General features: G+C 37.2%; 1 protein-coding gene across 7 annotated transcripts in view; it reads right to left on the bottom strand.

The window, feature by feature from the left end:
- The window catches only part of EPC1 (enhancer of polycomb homolog 1), a 63,232-nt gene that overhangs the window by 2,405 nt on the left and 43,609 nt on the right, over positions 1–17,218 (bottom strand). For 2 of the 7 annotated variants that reach the window (XM_033056211.1, XM_033056171.1), the window contains 9 exons: positions 16,727–16,875; positions 15,284–15,440; positions 13,818–13,994; positions 13,627–13,716; positions 13,392–13,540; positions 11,973–12,325; positions 6,409–6,492; positions 215–333; positions 47–133 (listed from right to left, as the gene is read on the bottom strand). In XM_033056211.1, coding sequence (XP_032912102.1) covers positions 47–133; positions 215–333; positions 6,409–6,492; positions 11,973–12,325; positions 13,392–13,540; positions 13,627–13,716; positions 13,818–13,994; positions 15,284–15,440; positions 16,727–16,875 — 1,365 coding nt within the window. Of the gene's footprint in view, positions 1–46; positions 166–214; positions 334–6,408; positions 6,493–11,972; positions 12,326–13,391; positions 13,541–13,626; positions 13,717–13,817; positions 13,995–15,283; positions 15,441–16,726; positions 16,876–17,218 lie in introns of those variants that run through there. The other 5 variants (XM_033056175.2, XM_033056192.1, XM_033056183.2 and 2 more) reach the window with 5 other exon arrangements.

Genomic DNA, 17,218 nt, shown 5'->3' with positions numbered 1-17,218 from the left:
TTTTTTTTTGTTAAGAGGGAGCAGAGGCAATGCCTGCCACACTCACCTGCAGTGTCCCTTCTAAACACTTTACAGAATGGCTATGATGTAGATTCAGGCGAAAGCCACTTTCCTGTTGGTTAGTTTCAAGGTTCTATGGCAACAGTTGACAATTAGAGATGAACCCTGGTGGGAAACAATGAGGGATAAATCATAGCACAGACAAATCCCTCACCTGTGATGTGTTGGCAGAGGAATTACTATTTGCTTGCTGTTGATGAATTTGTGCAAGCTGCTGTTTCTGCATTAGTGCCAGTTGCTGTTGATGTTGCTGGTATTGTTCGGCTGTAAATGCTGAACAAAATATAAAACGAGAAAATACTGTATCAAAATATGTAGGAGTTGTGTATACAAACAAATGTACTTTATAAACCTAATCACCCCTCCCCACCCCAAACCTACTAGAGCAAGTTCCTAAGAGCCTTACTACACCTTTTCATCAAAAGGGTTGACATCCTCTTAGAAATTTTTGTCCAAATGACACCTCCTCTTTCTGTTTGTTTGATATATAGGCTTTAACTGAATTTAGCTCAAGAAACTAAAAGGGAAGGAGGACAAAGGAACCAAAATGCAATCAACCCCACAAAAAACTCTTTAAAAACAGATATAAAAGAATGATTTGGTAGAAATGGCATCACTGTTTTCACCTTGTGAAACGACAGTATCTGCATTATTAGGGAAATAGGTTTATATGCCAAACTTGGCAAGTGCAATGCACTCCTCACCGACAGCACTCTGAAGGCAGGAAGGGCCTTCAACTAAGATTTATGTTTCAATTGAAAACTTGAAGTTGGGCATGCCCACAACTGTGTAGGCTATTCTGTACAGTACCTTTTTTGTTTGTAACTACACACATACAAGTAACTCCATCAATACCAAACTTCACAGAATTATAACCTTCTCTTAAAAATCTTTGAAAGGTAATTCAGTAGCAAGTACATCACAAGTCAGGCAGAATTTTATCCATTTAACCCACAGGTATAAAACTGATAATGCATTATTTGTACAGATTGACAATGGGATGCCCAATGGTGCAGCAGAATCACTGTACCATTGACTAACTTCAGTGCAAGCATGTTTTTAGTTTACTTATCCAAAAGAAAATGAAGTCTCAGTTTTCAATTTACAAACTGAATCGAGGTTAGAGTGTAAATGCCCTTGCAAAGGATACACCTTTCAGATTTTCCTTCAATTTGTACAAATTGTACAAATGTTCCCAAATATGTGCTGTACATAGTACTCCAAAACCGCACCGGAAGTCACACTTTTGGGGAATTTCACTACTGCTTAGCAACAAATCACTACCGCACTTAAATTCTGTTCACAAATTGCATTTTTTAAAGAATCTTTTGTTTATCTACTCCTTCAGGCCTGCTTGCCTGAAGAAAACATGTTTGCATCAAAACCATAATTATGTTCTGCTTCTGGAAAGAATAGGATTCTGAAGACCAATTATACCTCATGTATGAACTTGAATAACAAGTCAGTATAAATGGCTGCAATATTCAGAAACATCAGAGCAAACACTGTTGAGCATTTTCCTCGTGTATTTGTCTTTTTTTGGTGTTCAAATATTGTGCAAACTACTTCTAGTATGTATTAGAAATTGCACTGAAATTATTACCTGCACTTTCCTATTTGAACACTTGAAGCTATAAACTTTTACTCAGCTGTAACATCTTTGAGCAAGTAAGGATGTAGCACTTATACATATTGCCATAAGAAACAAATTACTTCCAAATACTTCTACAGTTAAGTATCACTGCAATATTTAAAAATTATTCCTAGGGGAATAGCTTAAAAGTAGTAACCTCACTCATAAATGTCCTTATTAAAAAACAACCCCAAACCAAACAAGCTAAAATTCACTGACCAAATACTCAAGGAGATGACTGTTTAATTTACATAAAAAATAAAATTTACAAGTCCTTTAGGTTTTTTTTAAGCTGACATCCAACATAAGTTAGAGCAAGAAAGCTTTAGCACACAAAGATTAACAGGTAGAAAGCTGAGCAGCAGTAACAGAGGGAAGAAAATGGATATACTGTTCTGGTACTGAGAGATATATAATTTATTGTTTTTTCAAACCCTAAAATTTTGAATCAACATAAATTTAGCCAACATAGTGCCAATGACATTGAAGGTTCCATTTATTTATGGTATGATTTATCAGAGTGTCCTGTGCAGGAACAGGAGTTGGACTCAATGATACTGATGGGTCCCTTCCAACCCAGAGGATTCTATAAACAAGGTATTTTATTCTGTAGTATGGCACTGTAAATATATTGCTTATGAATAGATTGCTTAAGTGATGTAAATAAAGAGAACACACAGAATGACAAAGAAAACAGCAAAAAAGGATATGTTGTACCATCTCCGACTATGATTAAAGTTTCCACCATCATAATCACCTTACTTGTGCCTATTTAAGTGAAATTAGCAGTCCATTTCAGTTTTCAAGTCCTAAGTGTACTTAAGAGTGTAGCTATAGAACAGAGCTGAGGCAAACACAGTCACCTGTGTTGGTCTGACCACCTCCAAATTACTGCTCTCTTTTGCAATAGCAGCAAATAAAACGTATGCTGTGTTTGTTTAGGAAAGACTATGCTAAATAATGGCTGGAAGTGTTTCCAGAAGTGACATACAGAAAAGCTACATTTTTGAAACTGTACATCAGTTTCTTTTTAAGCAGCTGAGACCCTTAGAGCTGTAGGTTTCCCACCACTCTGGAAAGTTGTAGAGCTGTCAAAGGAAATAAGTCACAGAAGAACCCCAGTAACAACATCACCCTCATCTATATTCCAACTGCTCTTCCTCCATTTAAAAATAGTACCTGGAAAATACACTCAAGAACAACTAATTTCAGTTTTTTCAATTTAGCTTAAACACTCAGCAATGCTTTTGCTGCTCCCCTTACTAAATGTCTAACAAATATTTCAAAATACTATTTACAACATTATCAGGGGTTTACTGTGAAATTCTCTATCAGTTGCATCCATGTTAGAAATGCAATACTGCTCAGAAAAGGCTGCTGCAAGCTACAGCCTCCTAAAATAATCTGATTGATATTCCTTTTCCATTCCATAGACAGAGATGCTACTGTACCAGAACAGGTTATAGATTGCTATTATATAAGCTAGGTCTTCCCTCTCCATGCTAGAGAACCACTACATTGAAGGTTTTAATGAGAACATCGCTACTTGATTTGAAGGATCCAAATCAAAACTTCTTCTGAAGACATGCAAATCAGGGCAGCATTACTTTATTCCTCTTCTGTTAAAAGCCACCATGTATTTTGTTAACACTACCAGTGGGTTTCTTCCCCTCCTGCTCTCAGACTACAGTCTACCTTACATTTCAGTTGAAAAAATACGCATACTGATTGTGAGATATAAGTTGCTTCTGAAAACTGCCATTCCTATACATGTAAAAACCCATTTGGATGGACTTTACATGAAAGTGCTTTCACCTATTTAACCTTACATATTCATTTCCTGTGACACTCAACTGTGACTGGAATTGGGGAAATCACCTACACACTCAGCACAGTGCAGTCACAAGTGTACTGACTGTGCCTCTACATCTGCAGGTACAATCCTGAGCTTCTCAAAGAACAAGTCTAAGTTCAGCTGTCCTTTTTTTTTTAAAGGATCAATTCAAACAATGTGTTGCTGCTATTAATGTGTTAAGTGGCTTGCAGAGAATACTTTCTGCTTGCCTGCAATGTAGCTTTGATGCAACTGGATGGGTGCCAAACTAAGCATCTTGCTAACATCAATTCATCAAAAAAAACCCCAAAAACAAAACAGTGAATGTCCCTAAAAACCTTTTTTCAAGTATTTTATTATTTCTTCTCATTTTTGTCATAAAAAAAGAGAAAGGACACAGCTGAAAACCTTTCACATGTGTCAAAAGAAAAATGGTACATGTAGAAGTAGCAAAAGTGAATGTCATCTCTTTTTGTCATATGCTGCTCTTTATCTGCCTGGAAAAAAATGAGCAGGCAAGCAGCAAGCCCAGACCTTTTCTGAACACTTAAATCAGTAACCACATTACTCAGGAGAGTACTGCTACACAACACTACACAAAGTTACAGATTCCTGACATTACTGGAGACCTTCAAGGCTTTAAATAACATTAGTAAAGCAACAGAGAGCCAAGTAACAGCTTGATGTTTAAAAAAGGGACAAAACACAACACTCAGTGGTTAAAGACGACACATGAGATTTTAAGACAGGTCCTTGCTTCAGCAGCCCCAAACAAGGATGCAGTGCTTACAGTCTCTTCTCAAACAGCATGCTCAGACCTCAGTGGTCATGGTTCCATCACACAGTAATGACTATTTAATAGTACGGGATTTACCAAATTAAACAGTGACAAAACACCCAGTTTCATTCACTACACAGAATCACTACCCTTTACAGCAATGGGTAAAGGGGGAAATCTCAACCACCACCAATACACAATAAATAAGAATATTACTATTTCAGAACCTCAACAGTCTTTCACAGCTAACAGGTGTATCTTGCCACAAAACGCCAACATACTTTCCAAGGCACCTTCAGTAATTCATGCAAGTCACTTGTTAAATCAATCTAGTCAACTCCTTTTCTAACCTCAAACAGGAGGAATTTTTCAGCACAACTCTGTCTGAAGTTATTCACATCTCAAGATGGTTATCAAAAGATGGGCAGCTCTTTACCAAGAGACTTGACTGTACAAATGGTTCTCGTTTTTTTGCAGCACACTGTATCAAGTGGTAACATTTCAGTTGAGACAACCTTCAGATTTTAAGTCAGTACATCATGTTATGGTGTTATCCTGTTCATTTAACAGCTTGGGACAACACACACACACAAATATTCTGCAACTGTATTGGTGCTATATTTTGGCAACAAGGAAATATTTTCTGGTTATAGACTGTAATAAGGAATGGAAGACAGAAGAAAAAACTACAGGAGTTTTCAGCTATGAGTACAAGGAATGAAATCCTGTACATTACTGACACTGACTGACAGGATAAATGACTGCTCAGTATCTTCTTAGTGACAGCTACAAATCTTGTTTTATTAAAACTGAGCTACTGCACTATGACTGTGTTTTCCCACAGTCACTCATATGAGTATCTGTACTCTTTGGGACAATTACATACCTATTTTTTTCTTGAATTAAGCCACTGAATATAATTTTCAATTGTATGATTCATTCTATGGGATGGTGATACTCAGCAGGCATTGCTTTTTGGAGCACAGAGTAACAATGATACTGCTAATGGACTTTTCAGAGACCCATAGTTCACAGCAGTTTTACACTGCAATATAAATATTCTGAAGATGCTCACTGACTGTATCCCAGATTTTAACATGTGCTAGCCTTACAGTGCTGTGGCTTACATTTATTTAGCTTCTCTGAGAAATAAAGTCCTTCCCAGAAGTGGCCAAAAGCAGTAAGAAGTGAGTGGGGGGTTGGCTGCACAGCCTATATGAACAGATGGGTCATTGTATGATAAACAGCCACTGCTTCCCCTCCCGACTACTGCTGCAAGTTCTACTGTGAGGCACTCACTTGTTACTCTTCTTCCCTCAAGCAGGAAAACAGACTTTTTCAAAGTTGACCACAATAACCAGTTCCCTTAAAAACCCCAGGGAGTATAAGTCAGAAAATCCAAGTGCAAGCACCTGGTCCCTCTACTGGCATTCCTTTTCATTTCCAGAATGGAAGATGCTCACTAGATTTGCTAGGCAAAATGAGCAAGCTTTGTAGAGTAAACACAGAGACCTAGCTAGGTACACTTTTTTTTAATAAAGTTCTAAAAAAAATTTAATACTGAGACACTCAAACAGCATAATTAAACCTTTTGCAAGTGTTTCAGTCCTGTTAAACATCTTAAGAATTAGATACTCAAATCACAGTAGGTTAAAAGTTGTTTCATAACAAGTTAGGCAGAAATGATATTTCAGTTGGAAACATTAAGACTACATTAGGTTTAAAGAACTTCTCTAACCAATTTATAGAATACCAGATTCCATGATCCTTTCAGTGGAGGTGACAAACATTAAAAAGGTAGTATTGATCAGGGAATTGAAGAAAGTTCACTTAACTAAAGCTCCCAAACTATTTCAGAACTACAGAACTGCTAAAGTGTGGAAAGATGATGTATCATGTTACAAAGTCTTCTTAAGGGAAATACATGAGAGCATCACATCCCTGATGTGTAAGACTGCAGTTAGTGGTTACTAATGCCAAAGTGCATGCAAAGCAAACGTCAATTTCAATGCTAAGTAATCCAGAACATCACATTTTTAAATCTGAGAGATGTTATCTGGTTTACACTGGTTAAAGATTTTCTACTGTACAGTAAGTTCTCACCAGTGAATTCAGAAGATTGGAGAGACTTAGAGCCATCAGTGTGATTTAGTATTTCATGCACCAGGCCCAAAGATGTTGCACTTTCTGAAAAGAAGTTCAAGATGGCATTATTACATACTATGAGAACATGAATCATTATGCCCTTGATTATTATTACAACAACTTTTTATTTCAGTCTAACAGAACTTAAGTGTGAAACTCCTAACATAACTGTAGAGATTATATACTAGATATAAGGTCTATAGATGCACTCCCTTCTTGGTAGCAGAAGATAGACAAAAATAATTAATAAGGATTTTTTTACTAGCCATTGAATGAAAGCTAGAAAACTTCCTATGCACTTTTGTCTGCCCATTATTCTTGAAATGAATTTCCACCAAAATGTCACATGCCAGTTAGGGTACACACAGTTTCCTGTGCAGTTACAAATGTGACCATGCTTGCATAGGATGCAAAGTGCAACAGCTCCACAAGCCCAGAGATCTTCCACTTTGGAGCAAAGTTTTACTCCAACTGAATCAGAACTGAATGAGAAAATCCAGGAAGACTACAAAGTCTTGAATTCTCTGGAAGTGCTCAGGTGTTTTAAAAAGTACTGACTCTTCCCCATCCAGAGTCACGTTTCCCAGACTAAATAAGCTTTTCCTTTTAATATTTCCTCCTTCAACTAAGTTTAGGAGTAGCTATAAGCATCTGTTACTGTCACGGTCTTTTCAACTAGGATCTCAACAGCTGAGCCATAGATGGACCAAGACCATTAAATTCCAATGACAGGAAACAGCCATTACAAGTTTCAGCATTTTTCATCACCAAGCTTACCCTATAACATTAAAGAAGCATTTCAAAACAGCAAAAACAGTAACACAGAGCAGTGCTGAGAATATTACAGATACAAAGGTTAAAAAAACCCCAAAACATCTAAACACAGCCAGTGATGGCACAAAAGTCACTGACAAGTCCTTCTATATCGATACAAGGCATTGTCACAGGATTGAGGAGCTTCCTCCTGTTTCTTTCTGGGAAAAGGTTGTCTAAAACCTGATGTCAGGTGTAACACCTTAATGACAACATGAAAAAACAGTATAGAATCACAGAGTGGTTTGGGTTTGAAGGGACCTTAAAGACCATCTAGTTCCAAAACTCGTGCCATGGGGAAAGACACCTTCCCCCAGAGCAGGTTAAAAGCCCCATCCAACCTGGCTTTGAACACTTCCAGGGAAGGGGCTTCCACAACTTCTCTGGGCAGCCTGTGCCACTGCCTCACCATCCTCACAGTAAAAAAATCTCTTCCTAATTTCTTCCAAAGAATTTCTTCTAATCTAAACCTGCTCTGTGTTTTAATCAATTCCCCTTTGTCCTGTCACTACACGCTCTTGTAAAAAGTCCCTCTCAATCCTTCTTGTAGTCTCCTTTCAGATAGTGGAAGGTCCCAACTAGTTCACCCCAAAAACTTCTCTAAGCTGAACAAGTACAGATCTGTATTTGGGAAACAGCTCACTACCCTGGTTGGATCCCCAAACATACAGAACTGCTTTTAAAAAGCAGATTAGAGGTCCAAAAAAAGCATGCAAGTCTACTGGGGAAAATGTTATTTCTATGTAATTCCCACAGTAGAAATTACTGAACAGCAATGCAGAATTTGCATCACATCACCTAAATGTCTAGTTTACAAGGAAACGCAAGGCATTTGACCATACTCTGGATACCCACAGCTTTTCATATATAGTAATGTCTACACTCCCAAACACCCAACCTAACAATTTTTAGTAAGGCTTCTTCCCAAAGAGTGATTTCTCAACTCAGTTGAGTGGGCTCCAGTTAACTGCCAGCCTCTTTAGCCTTGCCAGTTTTCAGATGCTGTTTTCAAAGTGATCCAGCTTCTGGGTGATGAAGGTAGAAAGGAACAGAATGCAAGATTCTTGCCTGCTCTTAGTGGAGCCTGGGAATCAGTGTTCCAATATTTCACTAGTGATTGGTACCTCTGCTCTGCTTCCTAAACACAAGGTTGAAATGGAATGATACATGTGTGCAGTTTTAAGTGTCTCTAACTTTTGTTTATGAAATCCAAGCATACAAAAACGTGAATATAGCATATTTAATGGAAGGCCTCCAGCAGAGAGCACAGTCTCTAATGTGAAGCAGGTCAAAGACTTTTACTTGCTTAGCAGAATGAAAACAATCCACAAGGGACACAAACACTCCATCTCTGAAGGTTATGACTGAGAAACCTGACATTGCCAGCAATACAGAATCCTCTACTGAAGTAATTCTGCTGCTGAACAAGTTAATTCTCCACAAAAATAATGCTTTAACGTTCTTACTTCCTTTTTAGTGGTGTTCTGAATAACATGTGTTAAGACCTTTTTATCAGCTCTTCTTACAAGAGGGCAAAGGATACTTTTTTATAATCTTTCAGTAATATCAGAAGGAACCACCCTCTACACAAGTGATGCTACTTGGTCACTCACTCCTGTGGCCAAAGTCTAGCCTACAGCACACTACAAGTGTCCAGGTAACTTGTAAGGGATTTTAAGACACCTCTTCTTGATTTACACACAAAATCTCAATGCAACAACTTTCCAGAGATCTTTAATACTAAGCACTCTGAAAGCTAGAATCAGAATAAACTGCATTTCTTCAGGATCAAAAGCACTTCAAAATATTTATAATATGCCCAGATCTGGGGAAACCTCCCTCTGATTTTCAGGATGAAAATCAATGCTCCCTGTAGCCAGAGAGTGGTGTTACAGCACAGTTTTTGTAATATATCTTCTCATTAACAGAAGACCTGAGATACCATTTCAACTTCATGGCCCTGCTGGCCACCTATAAGACACCCGAGGAAATTATTTCCCACAGCAGTTGTTCCATGTCAGCACCATGTCTGCATCACACAAGACAGAAAATGCTCAAGGACTTTCTTAGCAGGAAAACAACAACAAAAAAAAACCAAAAACCAACCAAATCCATGGGATGGCACACAAACATGGCAATATGACCACCTCTGCTGGTCACTACAGAATCCCAGGATGAACATCTTAGAAGTAAGCAATGTGGTTTGACCACAACTCACAGTAGCAGTGAAAGGACAACATGACTTTAAAAACACAAATGCATTAGTAAGTGTTTTCTGACAACAGACCAAAAACTTAAAAAACATAAAAGGCAAAGAGAAACAAATCTAAAATATCCACATCCACAACAAACTCAGCCTTAAAAACAACTAAGAAAAAGGAACAGTGAAACCCTACAGGGTTTTTAAGCTGCAATAGTAACTACTACAAAAACGTCAGTACATCTGTTAGGTACCTGAGGTTCTTTACAGTATTTGCTACAGAAAGAACAAAAACAGAACTCAGCAGCTGCAGCCCCCACTGACAGGCACCTCTGAAGAAGTCAGACTCACACACAAGACACGCGAACACCCCTGTGATCTGTACAGATAACATATCTCACAGAATCCTTTTAGAAAATGGAAAATAAACCACTAAAACCACACTGGTACCGAGATGGAGCAGACTGTGCTCCTTACAAACACCCACGCCTGAACAGGTGATCAGCAGTACACCACATACACACACTCATATACACTCCAATACCACAAGAATCACAATTAAGATTATTTATAATTACATGGATAGTTATAATTATATGGATACAATCTACCTGGTTACATGAATAACAAATGACTATCCAAAGACTCTGGTAACCAATTTAAAGAGTATCTACGAATTCAGACAGCTGTATTTTTTTCTTGAACATTTAATTTCTGTATCAAATCCCAGTAAAATTATGAAACTAAACACCACATTTGTATTTTGAAAAGCTTGGAAGACTTAAATATTTTTACAGCTACTAAATCATCTCCAAAGAATTCCAAGCGCAAATGAATGTAATACACCAGTTTCTTAACACTGGTATGTATTACTTTCCCACAGGCTTCAATATTTAACCACACAATTAAAACCTTCTACGGAACTCATCAACGTAAATAATTGCATTTAATTCCCAGATTATGTAGATAAATATCCTTACAATGTATTTCAGGGGAAAAACACTAAAAGGATGTGTGTGTGTTTATTTATACAGACACGCACACAGATATGAGCTTTAAACTCCATCAGCCAATTTTTCAAGACTAGGTGATTTTCAAATGTAAAGCACTGCCCATTAAGACTTTGCAGCATATTTATAGTCTATCCAACACAGTTTTGTTTTCACATTTGTCATCTGGTTACCATTTATCAGAGTTTAGCTCAGCCACCAGGAAGAGAACGTCCTCATTCAGTTCTGGGCATGCTCAGTGAAAGAGCAGAATTTGAACACCAAAAGCCACACTAAAATCACGAACCAGAAGAACCATCAGTTTTATCCCTAGCACATTTCCAGCAAGAATCCTGAAAAAGAGAGGCATGGGAGCAAGGACCTACACTAGCATGGAGAGGAAGCATGAAATAAAGCAGCAAACAAAGCTGCTCACTAACTGTACAAATGCAAGGAGAAAGAATTTTCTGGAAAAAATCTCAAAAATTATATAGGAGTGAAGGCACATAATACAGCAGCAAACAGAAGATTAAAGTTATCTGATACCAGCATAACAGTCTTTAAAGCAAATCACCAAAACAACACATAACTCAGTTTATTAGGTGTATGCATCTCTTCTCACTGCTCTCCTACATTATCCAAGTTTTCTGATTGATTTCCAAAGCCACATTTCAAAATGGCAAGGAAAATATGATTCTAGAGACTCCTTACAAAACCCTGGTGAGCTTTTGAGGGTTTTTTCCTATTAAAAATTACATCACTTGAACCTATAAAAAGATGACATTGACAGTAAATGACTCATGAATTTTGATGAGTTGATAAGTTCCATTCTAACAATGTAAATACCAGTCTTCCAGTAAGAAGCAAGAGTGATGCTATCCAATAGTGTTCCAATTAAAAAACACTACCACATCACATTTTTTCAGAGTCAGATCCTCAAATCTGTAATTAGGTTCTATAAGATGTAATCTGCCACTTGCTGACAAGATGTAGGGGTGATTAGTCCAAGAGTTTTGCTAAGCACAAGCAGATGCATCAGTGAGGGTGGGCTGGGTACTTCTTGGCTGGGAAATGGCATTTAAGTTCATTTAAGTTCAAGTAAGAATTCATAGCATGCTGGGATTTTAAATGCAAACGTTTTACCTAAACATTTCCCATCACTGCCACATCTTGTACTAGAAAAAAATTTAGTACATAATATTTATATCAACATTTCAATTAGTGTATTTTTAATTTCAAAAAATCCAAATATTCAGTCAACTTAAACCCTAGAAAATACTGTTTTTTCAACTTTTATATTTCTAAAATTGTAATTACATACCACTGTGACATTTGTCTAAATCTCAGAAGAGTACACTACTGTTAGCAATAAATGCAGGTAAATTCAATGCAGCAAAAAAAATACACTTGAAGATGGATGTTGTAATCAAAATAGACCACAATGTAAAGTATGGATGACCTAAAGATATTCTGAAGTAAGTTTAAAACTTCTAGAAGCAAGTTTGTTAAAATAAACATACCAATATGTGCTGAACCACTGCTACTTTTACTTTGTATAGAGGTACTGCATGTCTGGGTCCCGGGTTGTGCTGTGCCTGTTCGATTTAAACCCCTGTACAATTTCCTACAGGAGAGTTCATCATTGTCACTGTCATGTAGGGATGGTGTCCGAGGCCTAAAATGCCGCCATCTACATGATTTGATATTGACTAGTATCTGACTGAGGTCTTTTGAGAAAGATTTGTCCGAGGTATTTGTTTCTGAGGTATTGGCAAATTGACTGATTGAAGAGTGTTGTGATGAGGAAAACCTTTCCAAGTCCAGATGATGAAATGCATTATCGTAGTCCGAATGCGCTCTGTCTAGTAGCACCCTAAAAACAGGAGAACAAAGCACAGTTAAACAGTGGCAAGAAAATACCAAGAAAGTCATCGGTTTGATGTGTGCTCGTGGACAACAAAGGGACAGAAAAAGCTACACAAAAATGCTCTGGAACAAGCCAACACACACATACACACTCCCCTGGTATGATGCATGACCATCTATTACTTCCCAGTAAGTAGTACATTTAGGTATATTCTAGCTTCTACTGTCTGAAGAAGAGCTGAGGCACATCACATATATATTAAAGACACTTCAACAACATAGAATTAAAACAAAAAGACCTATGTCCTCCTACAGTAACTTCATTTCCAAACCCTTACTCCCATATATACTGGCTACACCTACAACCATTCCAAAGCAGTAAGGATGCCACACGTTAACTTCCAAATCTCCTTGCAAAAATCCCAGTAAGAGCCATCAGATTTTATTCCAATTTTACTGATTGGTCAAGTTGTCTTACTGTATGTGAAGAGGTGCTAAGCATAAATTTGAAAGGCAAGTCATATTCTTACTTTTAATAAAAATTTAATACTAATGTATTATTTTCTTAAAGACACATACTTATACACTCAACCATTTATAAATTGTTTTCAGTAAAGATTCTTAAAAGTAAAATACCTTTTGATATTTTTCACAATGTTTGAAATGTAACAGTTATCATTTCAAAGCATCTCTCCCAAAATCACCAAATACTGTCTAATCACTAAAAAGCATTTTTTTGCAAAATTCAATTTTTGCTATCTTGAAATGCTACTATTTGAGGATAGCTATGTAAATAATTTAAAAACAAACCAACCACAACTGAAGATATACATGCATCTTCATGTCAAAAAATGAGAGTGCAAGCAACAAAACCCCCCTAGAAAGATTTAAGAAAACATTACTAAAACAGCTTCCACTAGTGCAAAATAAAAATGAAGACATTAGCCAGCTAATCTCCCTGTGATATCTTTTTTTTATTTTTCGCCTTTCTGGTTTTTTTAGACTTTGTTCTTCTTTGCATCTTACTGGTTTAATCTTATTTTTAAAACCAGCAACAATTACACAGCACTTACCTTCCACCACGGCCAACCCGTCTCCGTGCAAACCCAATACACCTCTGGGGTACAGTGAGGGTGGTTAAGCAGTATCTGTATCGCACATCTCCTAATCTTCCCTCCTTAGGGCTACTCCACGGCCAACTGCCAGGTTGGTCTAAATGAGGCTTAAAATAATTTTAAGCAATTAAACACAAGATGCTTGCATACAATGGCACTCTGTTTTAACAATGCACAAGGAAATTCTACTTACAGCATAGTACTGACAGCCTGCTTTCCTACGGAAGGCAAAAGGACCATCGGGATCATTTTCTTCCTCAGCCTCTGAAGAACCAGACAAAACCTTCAAAGGAGATGACATGAGAATGTGTATGAGGAGAGGTATTAGAAAATTCAAGTTTTACTTCTGCTCTTTCCCAAAGAGCAGAACACTAGAGGTCCTACCTGGGAAAGAGGTTCATCATCTGAGCTAGGAAAATCATACTGATTCAAATCTTTAGCATTAAAGACTGGCAGTGCAGCAGGACTTGTCTGTTGAGGAGTAGCAGCAGCAGACGAAGGTAAGACTTTTGGCTTCTTCTCATACTTTCTTTTGGGTCTAATAACATCAGGTTTATCCTGCTGCAAGAAAAACAAAAGCAAGTGTAAAGTTACCCACAGAAGAAAATTACATTAAAACAGGAGTTTAAGTAAACTCTCGTGTAAGCAAACTAATGACATGAACTTATCTCACTACCATGCTCACAGTAAAACATGAAGTCATTTCAAAGTGTCTGTATTTCATTTCCAGTAACTGAAACGTTGAACAGACAACATGGAATCAAGCAGTGTTTGCTCAGTCTGTGCTAGGTACTCACTAGAAGTTAAGGTAACAGTACTACTTTGGAAAAGAAGACCAAAATATATATCATCATCTCCACGAGACACCCTTATTTCCTAGCATTTTTAATTGATAGCCATTTATGTCAGGGTATTACTAAGTATCAAGCATTGCTCTGAAGGCAAAAACAGACTTCTCAAAAGGCACCTATAATCTTGCAAAAGTCTCTAAAAATTTAACATGTTTCCCCCTATTATGCAAAGTCAAGTTTAAGAGGATTTCCCAAATTTCCAAGCTGAGAGACACTGCACTGATCTAGTACCACCAATAAGCAGTACACACCAGCAATATCAAGGACAATGCTTTACTACCAGCGAAGAATTCACTGATTCAAGCCACCTTGCAAACTCAGAACAGCCTCTGGATATTCCTCAGTTACAAGCTGCCTTTGTTTAAAATTCAAATTATACCTCAGCATTTATCCTGTGTTACCTGACCTATTTAACATGCTCAGTTGTTCGCACTGTAGCTATGGTTTGTATGACACAAAATTAAAGCCTGCAGGGAGAAAAGTACTTGTCAGCTGTCTAAATCAAATAAGACTATTTGATATTTTACTTAAATATGAAACCAAAGATATACAGCAGGGGGAGAATTACCAATGGATCATATTTTAGAAACAAAACAAACCCCAACCCTCCATATTAAATTAACTATAGCTTAGAATAATACACAGCGTTCACATCACTAGTTCTTTGTACAATGTCTAATGATAATAAACACAGTTTTGTTCAGGACATCCTAACTTTATGGACAGTAGTAAAGAAAAATGTTTCCATCCTCCTGAATAAGAACACATGCATGTGTTCTTTTATCTTTAGTTTGTCTGTACTTCCTTTATTTCTGTCTTGAGGAACGCTGGTAATCTGTTATCCTTGAAACTTCAACAGAACAAAGCCATTTTATTTCACTTGCAGCTTTGCTACCCTATTGCCAGTTCCAAAAAGCTTCCTCCCTCCTCCAATTCTAAAATGGTGTGTTTTGTGTACTTCACAGAATGAACAGTAACTCTGTTATTGACATTACTTACTTTAACTTTATATTCTTTCAGTTCCATAGCTTCTTGGTGTTTAAAAGAACTGCTGTTAGTCACAGGAATGATGGGAATAGCATAGGTGGGTTTAAGCGGTTGCCGCTGTGCCATGACTTCAGACATGATCTCTCCACTGTAGTCACCCAAATTATACCTGAAATCAGAATAAATTTTATTTGCTAGAATACAATGCCCATCTGGTAAAAAGACGAGAAACACAAATTAATACTTGCGACTAGGGGTAAAGGGATATCCAGTACATCAGCAAGAAGCACAAGTATTACTCCAGAGAAGGAGAATAAAAACCTAGAAAATTCACTGCAATGAATAATGCTGACAGATAAAAAAGGACAACTAATCTGTAAAGCACCTCCAAAAGGTGATACTGTAAAGAAAAAAGAGGAGAGGGTTACCCACTCCCTTCCTTGGGGACTGGTACCATTTAAAGAATTCATCACATTTATCACTCAAAGTTTTAAACAGTGAAGCAGAATGGGCTATTCATGACTTTTCTTTTGCATTTTGGAGTATTTTCAGCAAGTAGATCCATGAAGTATTACATTTCAATGTAATTTCATGTGACAAATGCTGGGTTCTCTACTATGAGGGAGGTATGAGAGTCTTTCCTCTATTCAATGGCTTATTTTCTTTAAAAAGCAACTGGAAAAATAGTAGTGATTTCTCTCCCCTGTTTCTGCTGAAAATGCTCAGGGCTTAAAAGAAGCGCCCTGGTGGAGCTAGTTCAGCTTGTCTCCCTAAAAACCTAGACTAAAAAGCCAATTCTGCAGTTTTAAGGTACTGCCTTGGAACATTTGCTTTCAAACATGGATACTTCGGCTAGAAAAGTTCAGATTGTAAGTATCAATCTCGGGGACAACTACACACCACAACTGTGATTCTCAGTCAACTGGGAAAGCAACTCTTGCCAGAGCATTTGGCCCACAGCACAGCTAATCAACAGGATGGCAAAAGAAGCACTAGCTGGAGATGACTCATGTTTAATACTGTATGAAATGCTTGTTTTCCTCAAGAGGGTATTAGATCAAGTTTTTTTAGCACAGAATAGAGATCATGAAGTCAAAGAAGAATGGTAATGATTGAAACTGGTCCTAAAAATAGCTGCAATTTCTTTAATCTACATACTTAACAAAAAATTTCAAATGACTTTGCTTGAAACTATGATCTCTCTTCCAGTACAATACACAGAGTAAAATTTGAGAGTATCCACAGACATAATAAAACAATACAGCTTAGTATGACAATAACCCTCCCATAATAAGCAACTTCCTAACGTTTTATAGGCAAATATGAATATGCTATCCTGCAAGTGTGAAACAGTCTGAACTTATTTCAAAAATCTCCCACTGTTCAAATATCTGCAGCAATCCAAACATAAAGTAGTTTCCAAGCTTTCTGCAGCAGATTTTCAATAAAAATTACCTCTTTTCCATAATTTCCAGTGTTAAATGCAGCAACTCTCTCTTGCTCTTTTCCCTCCTTTTTATCATCTCCAGGATGGTTACTGCACGACTCAGATCTCGACGCAGCTTCAGCATCTTCTCATAGGAAGCTTCATCATTTTTTCGATTCTGTAGATACACAGAATACGTGTTTCCCCACATCATTTAAGTTAAACAATCTGAATTAAAGTAAGTTCTAAATATTGAGGTATATTAAAAAGATGAGTGACATGTTAAACCAAAAAGAAGCATGTGCATGTTATCAATGATACACAGCTTGCCAACGCCCTAAGTAGGTTTAACAGTAAATTTAGTGAAAAAGTGAATATAAACTTTCATTTAATAGTTGGACCAGAGCCGTTTTATGCTTTTTGCCCTTGCAAGATACAAAGAAAACATTCAATTTTTTATTATGTTGTAGTACAATGCAAATTGTTTCTTTATAGAAGCAACTTTTTGAAAGAGGGACTCT

This window comes from Catharus ustulatus, chromosome 1, assembly GCF_009819885.2.
Source record: "Catharus ustulatus isolate bCatUst1 chromosome 1, bCatUst1.pri.v2, whole genome shotgun sequence".
In the NCBI taxonomy this organism is placed as follows: domain Eukaryota; kingdom Metazoa; phylum Chordata; class Aves; order Passeriformes; family Turdidae; genus Catharus; species Catharus ustulatus.
The sequence above is the reverse complement of the archived record's forward strand: the minus strand, read 5'-3'. Positions and strand labels throughout refer to the sequence as shown.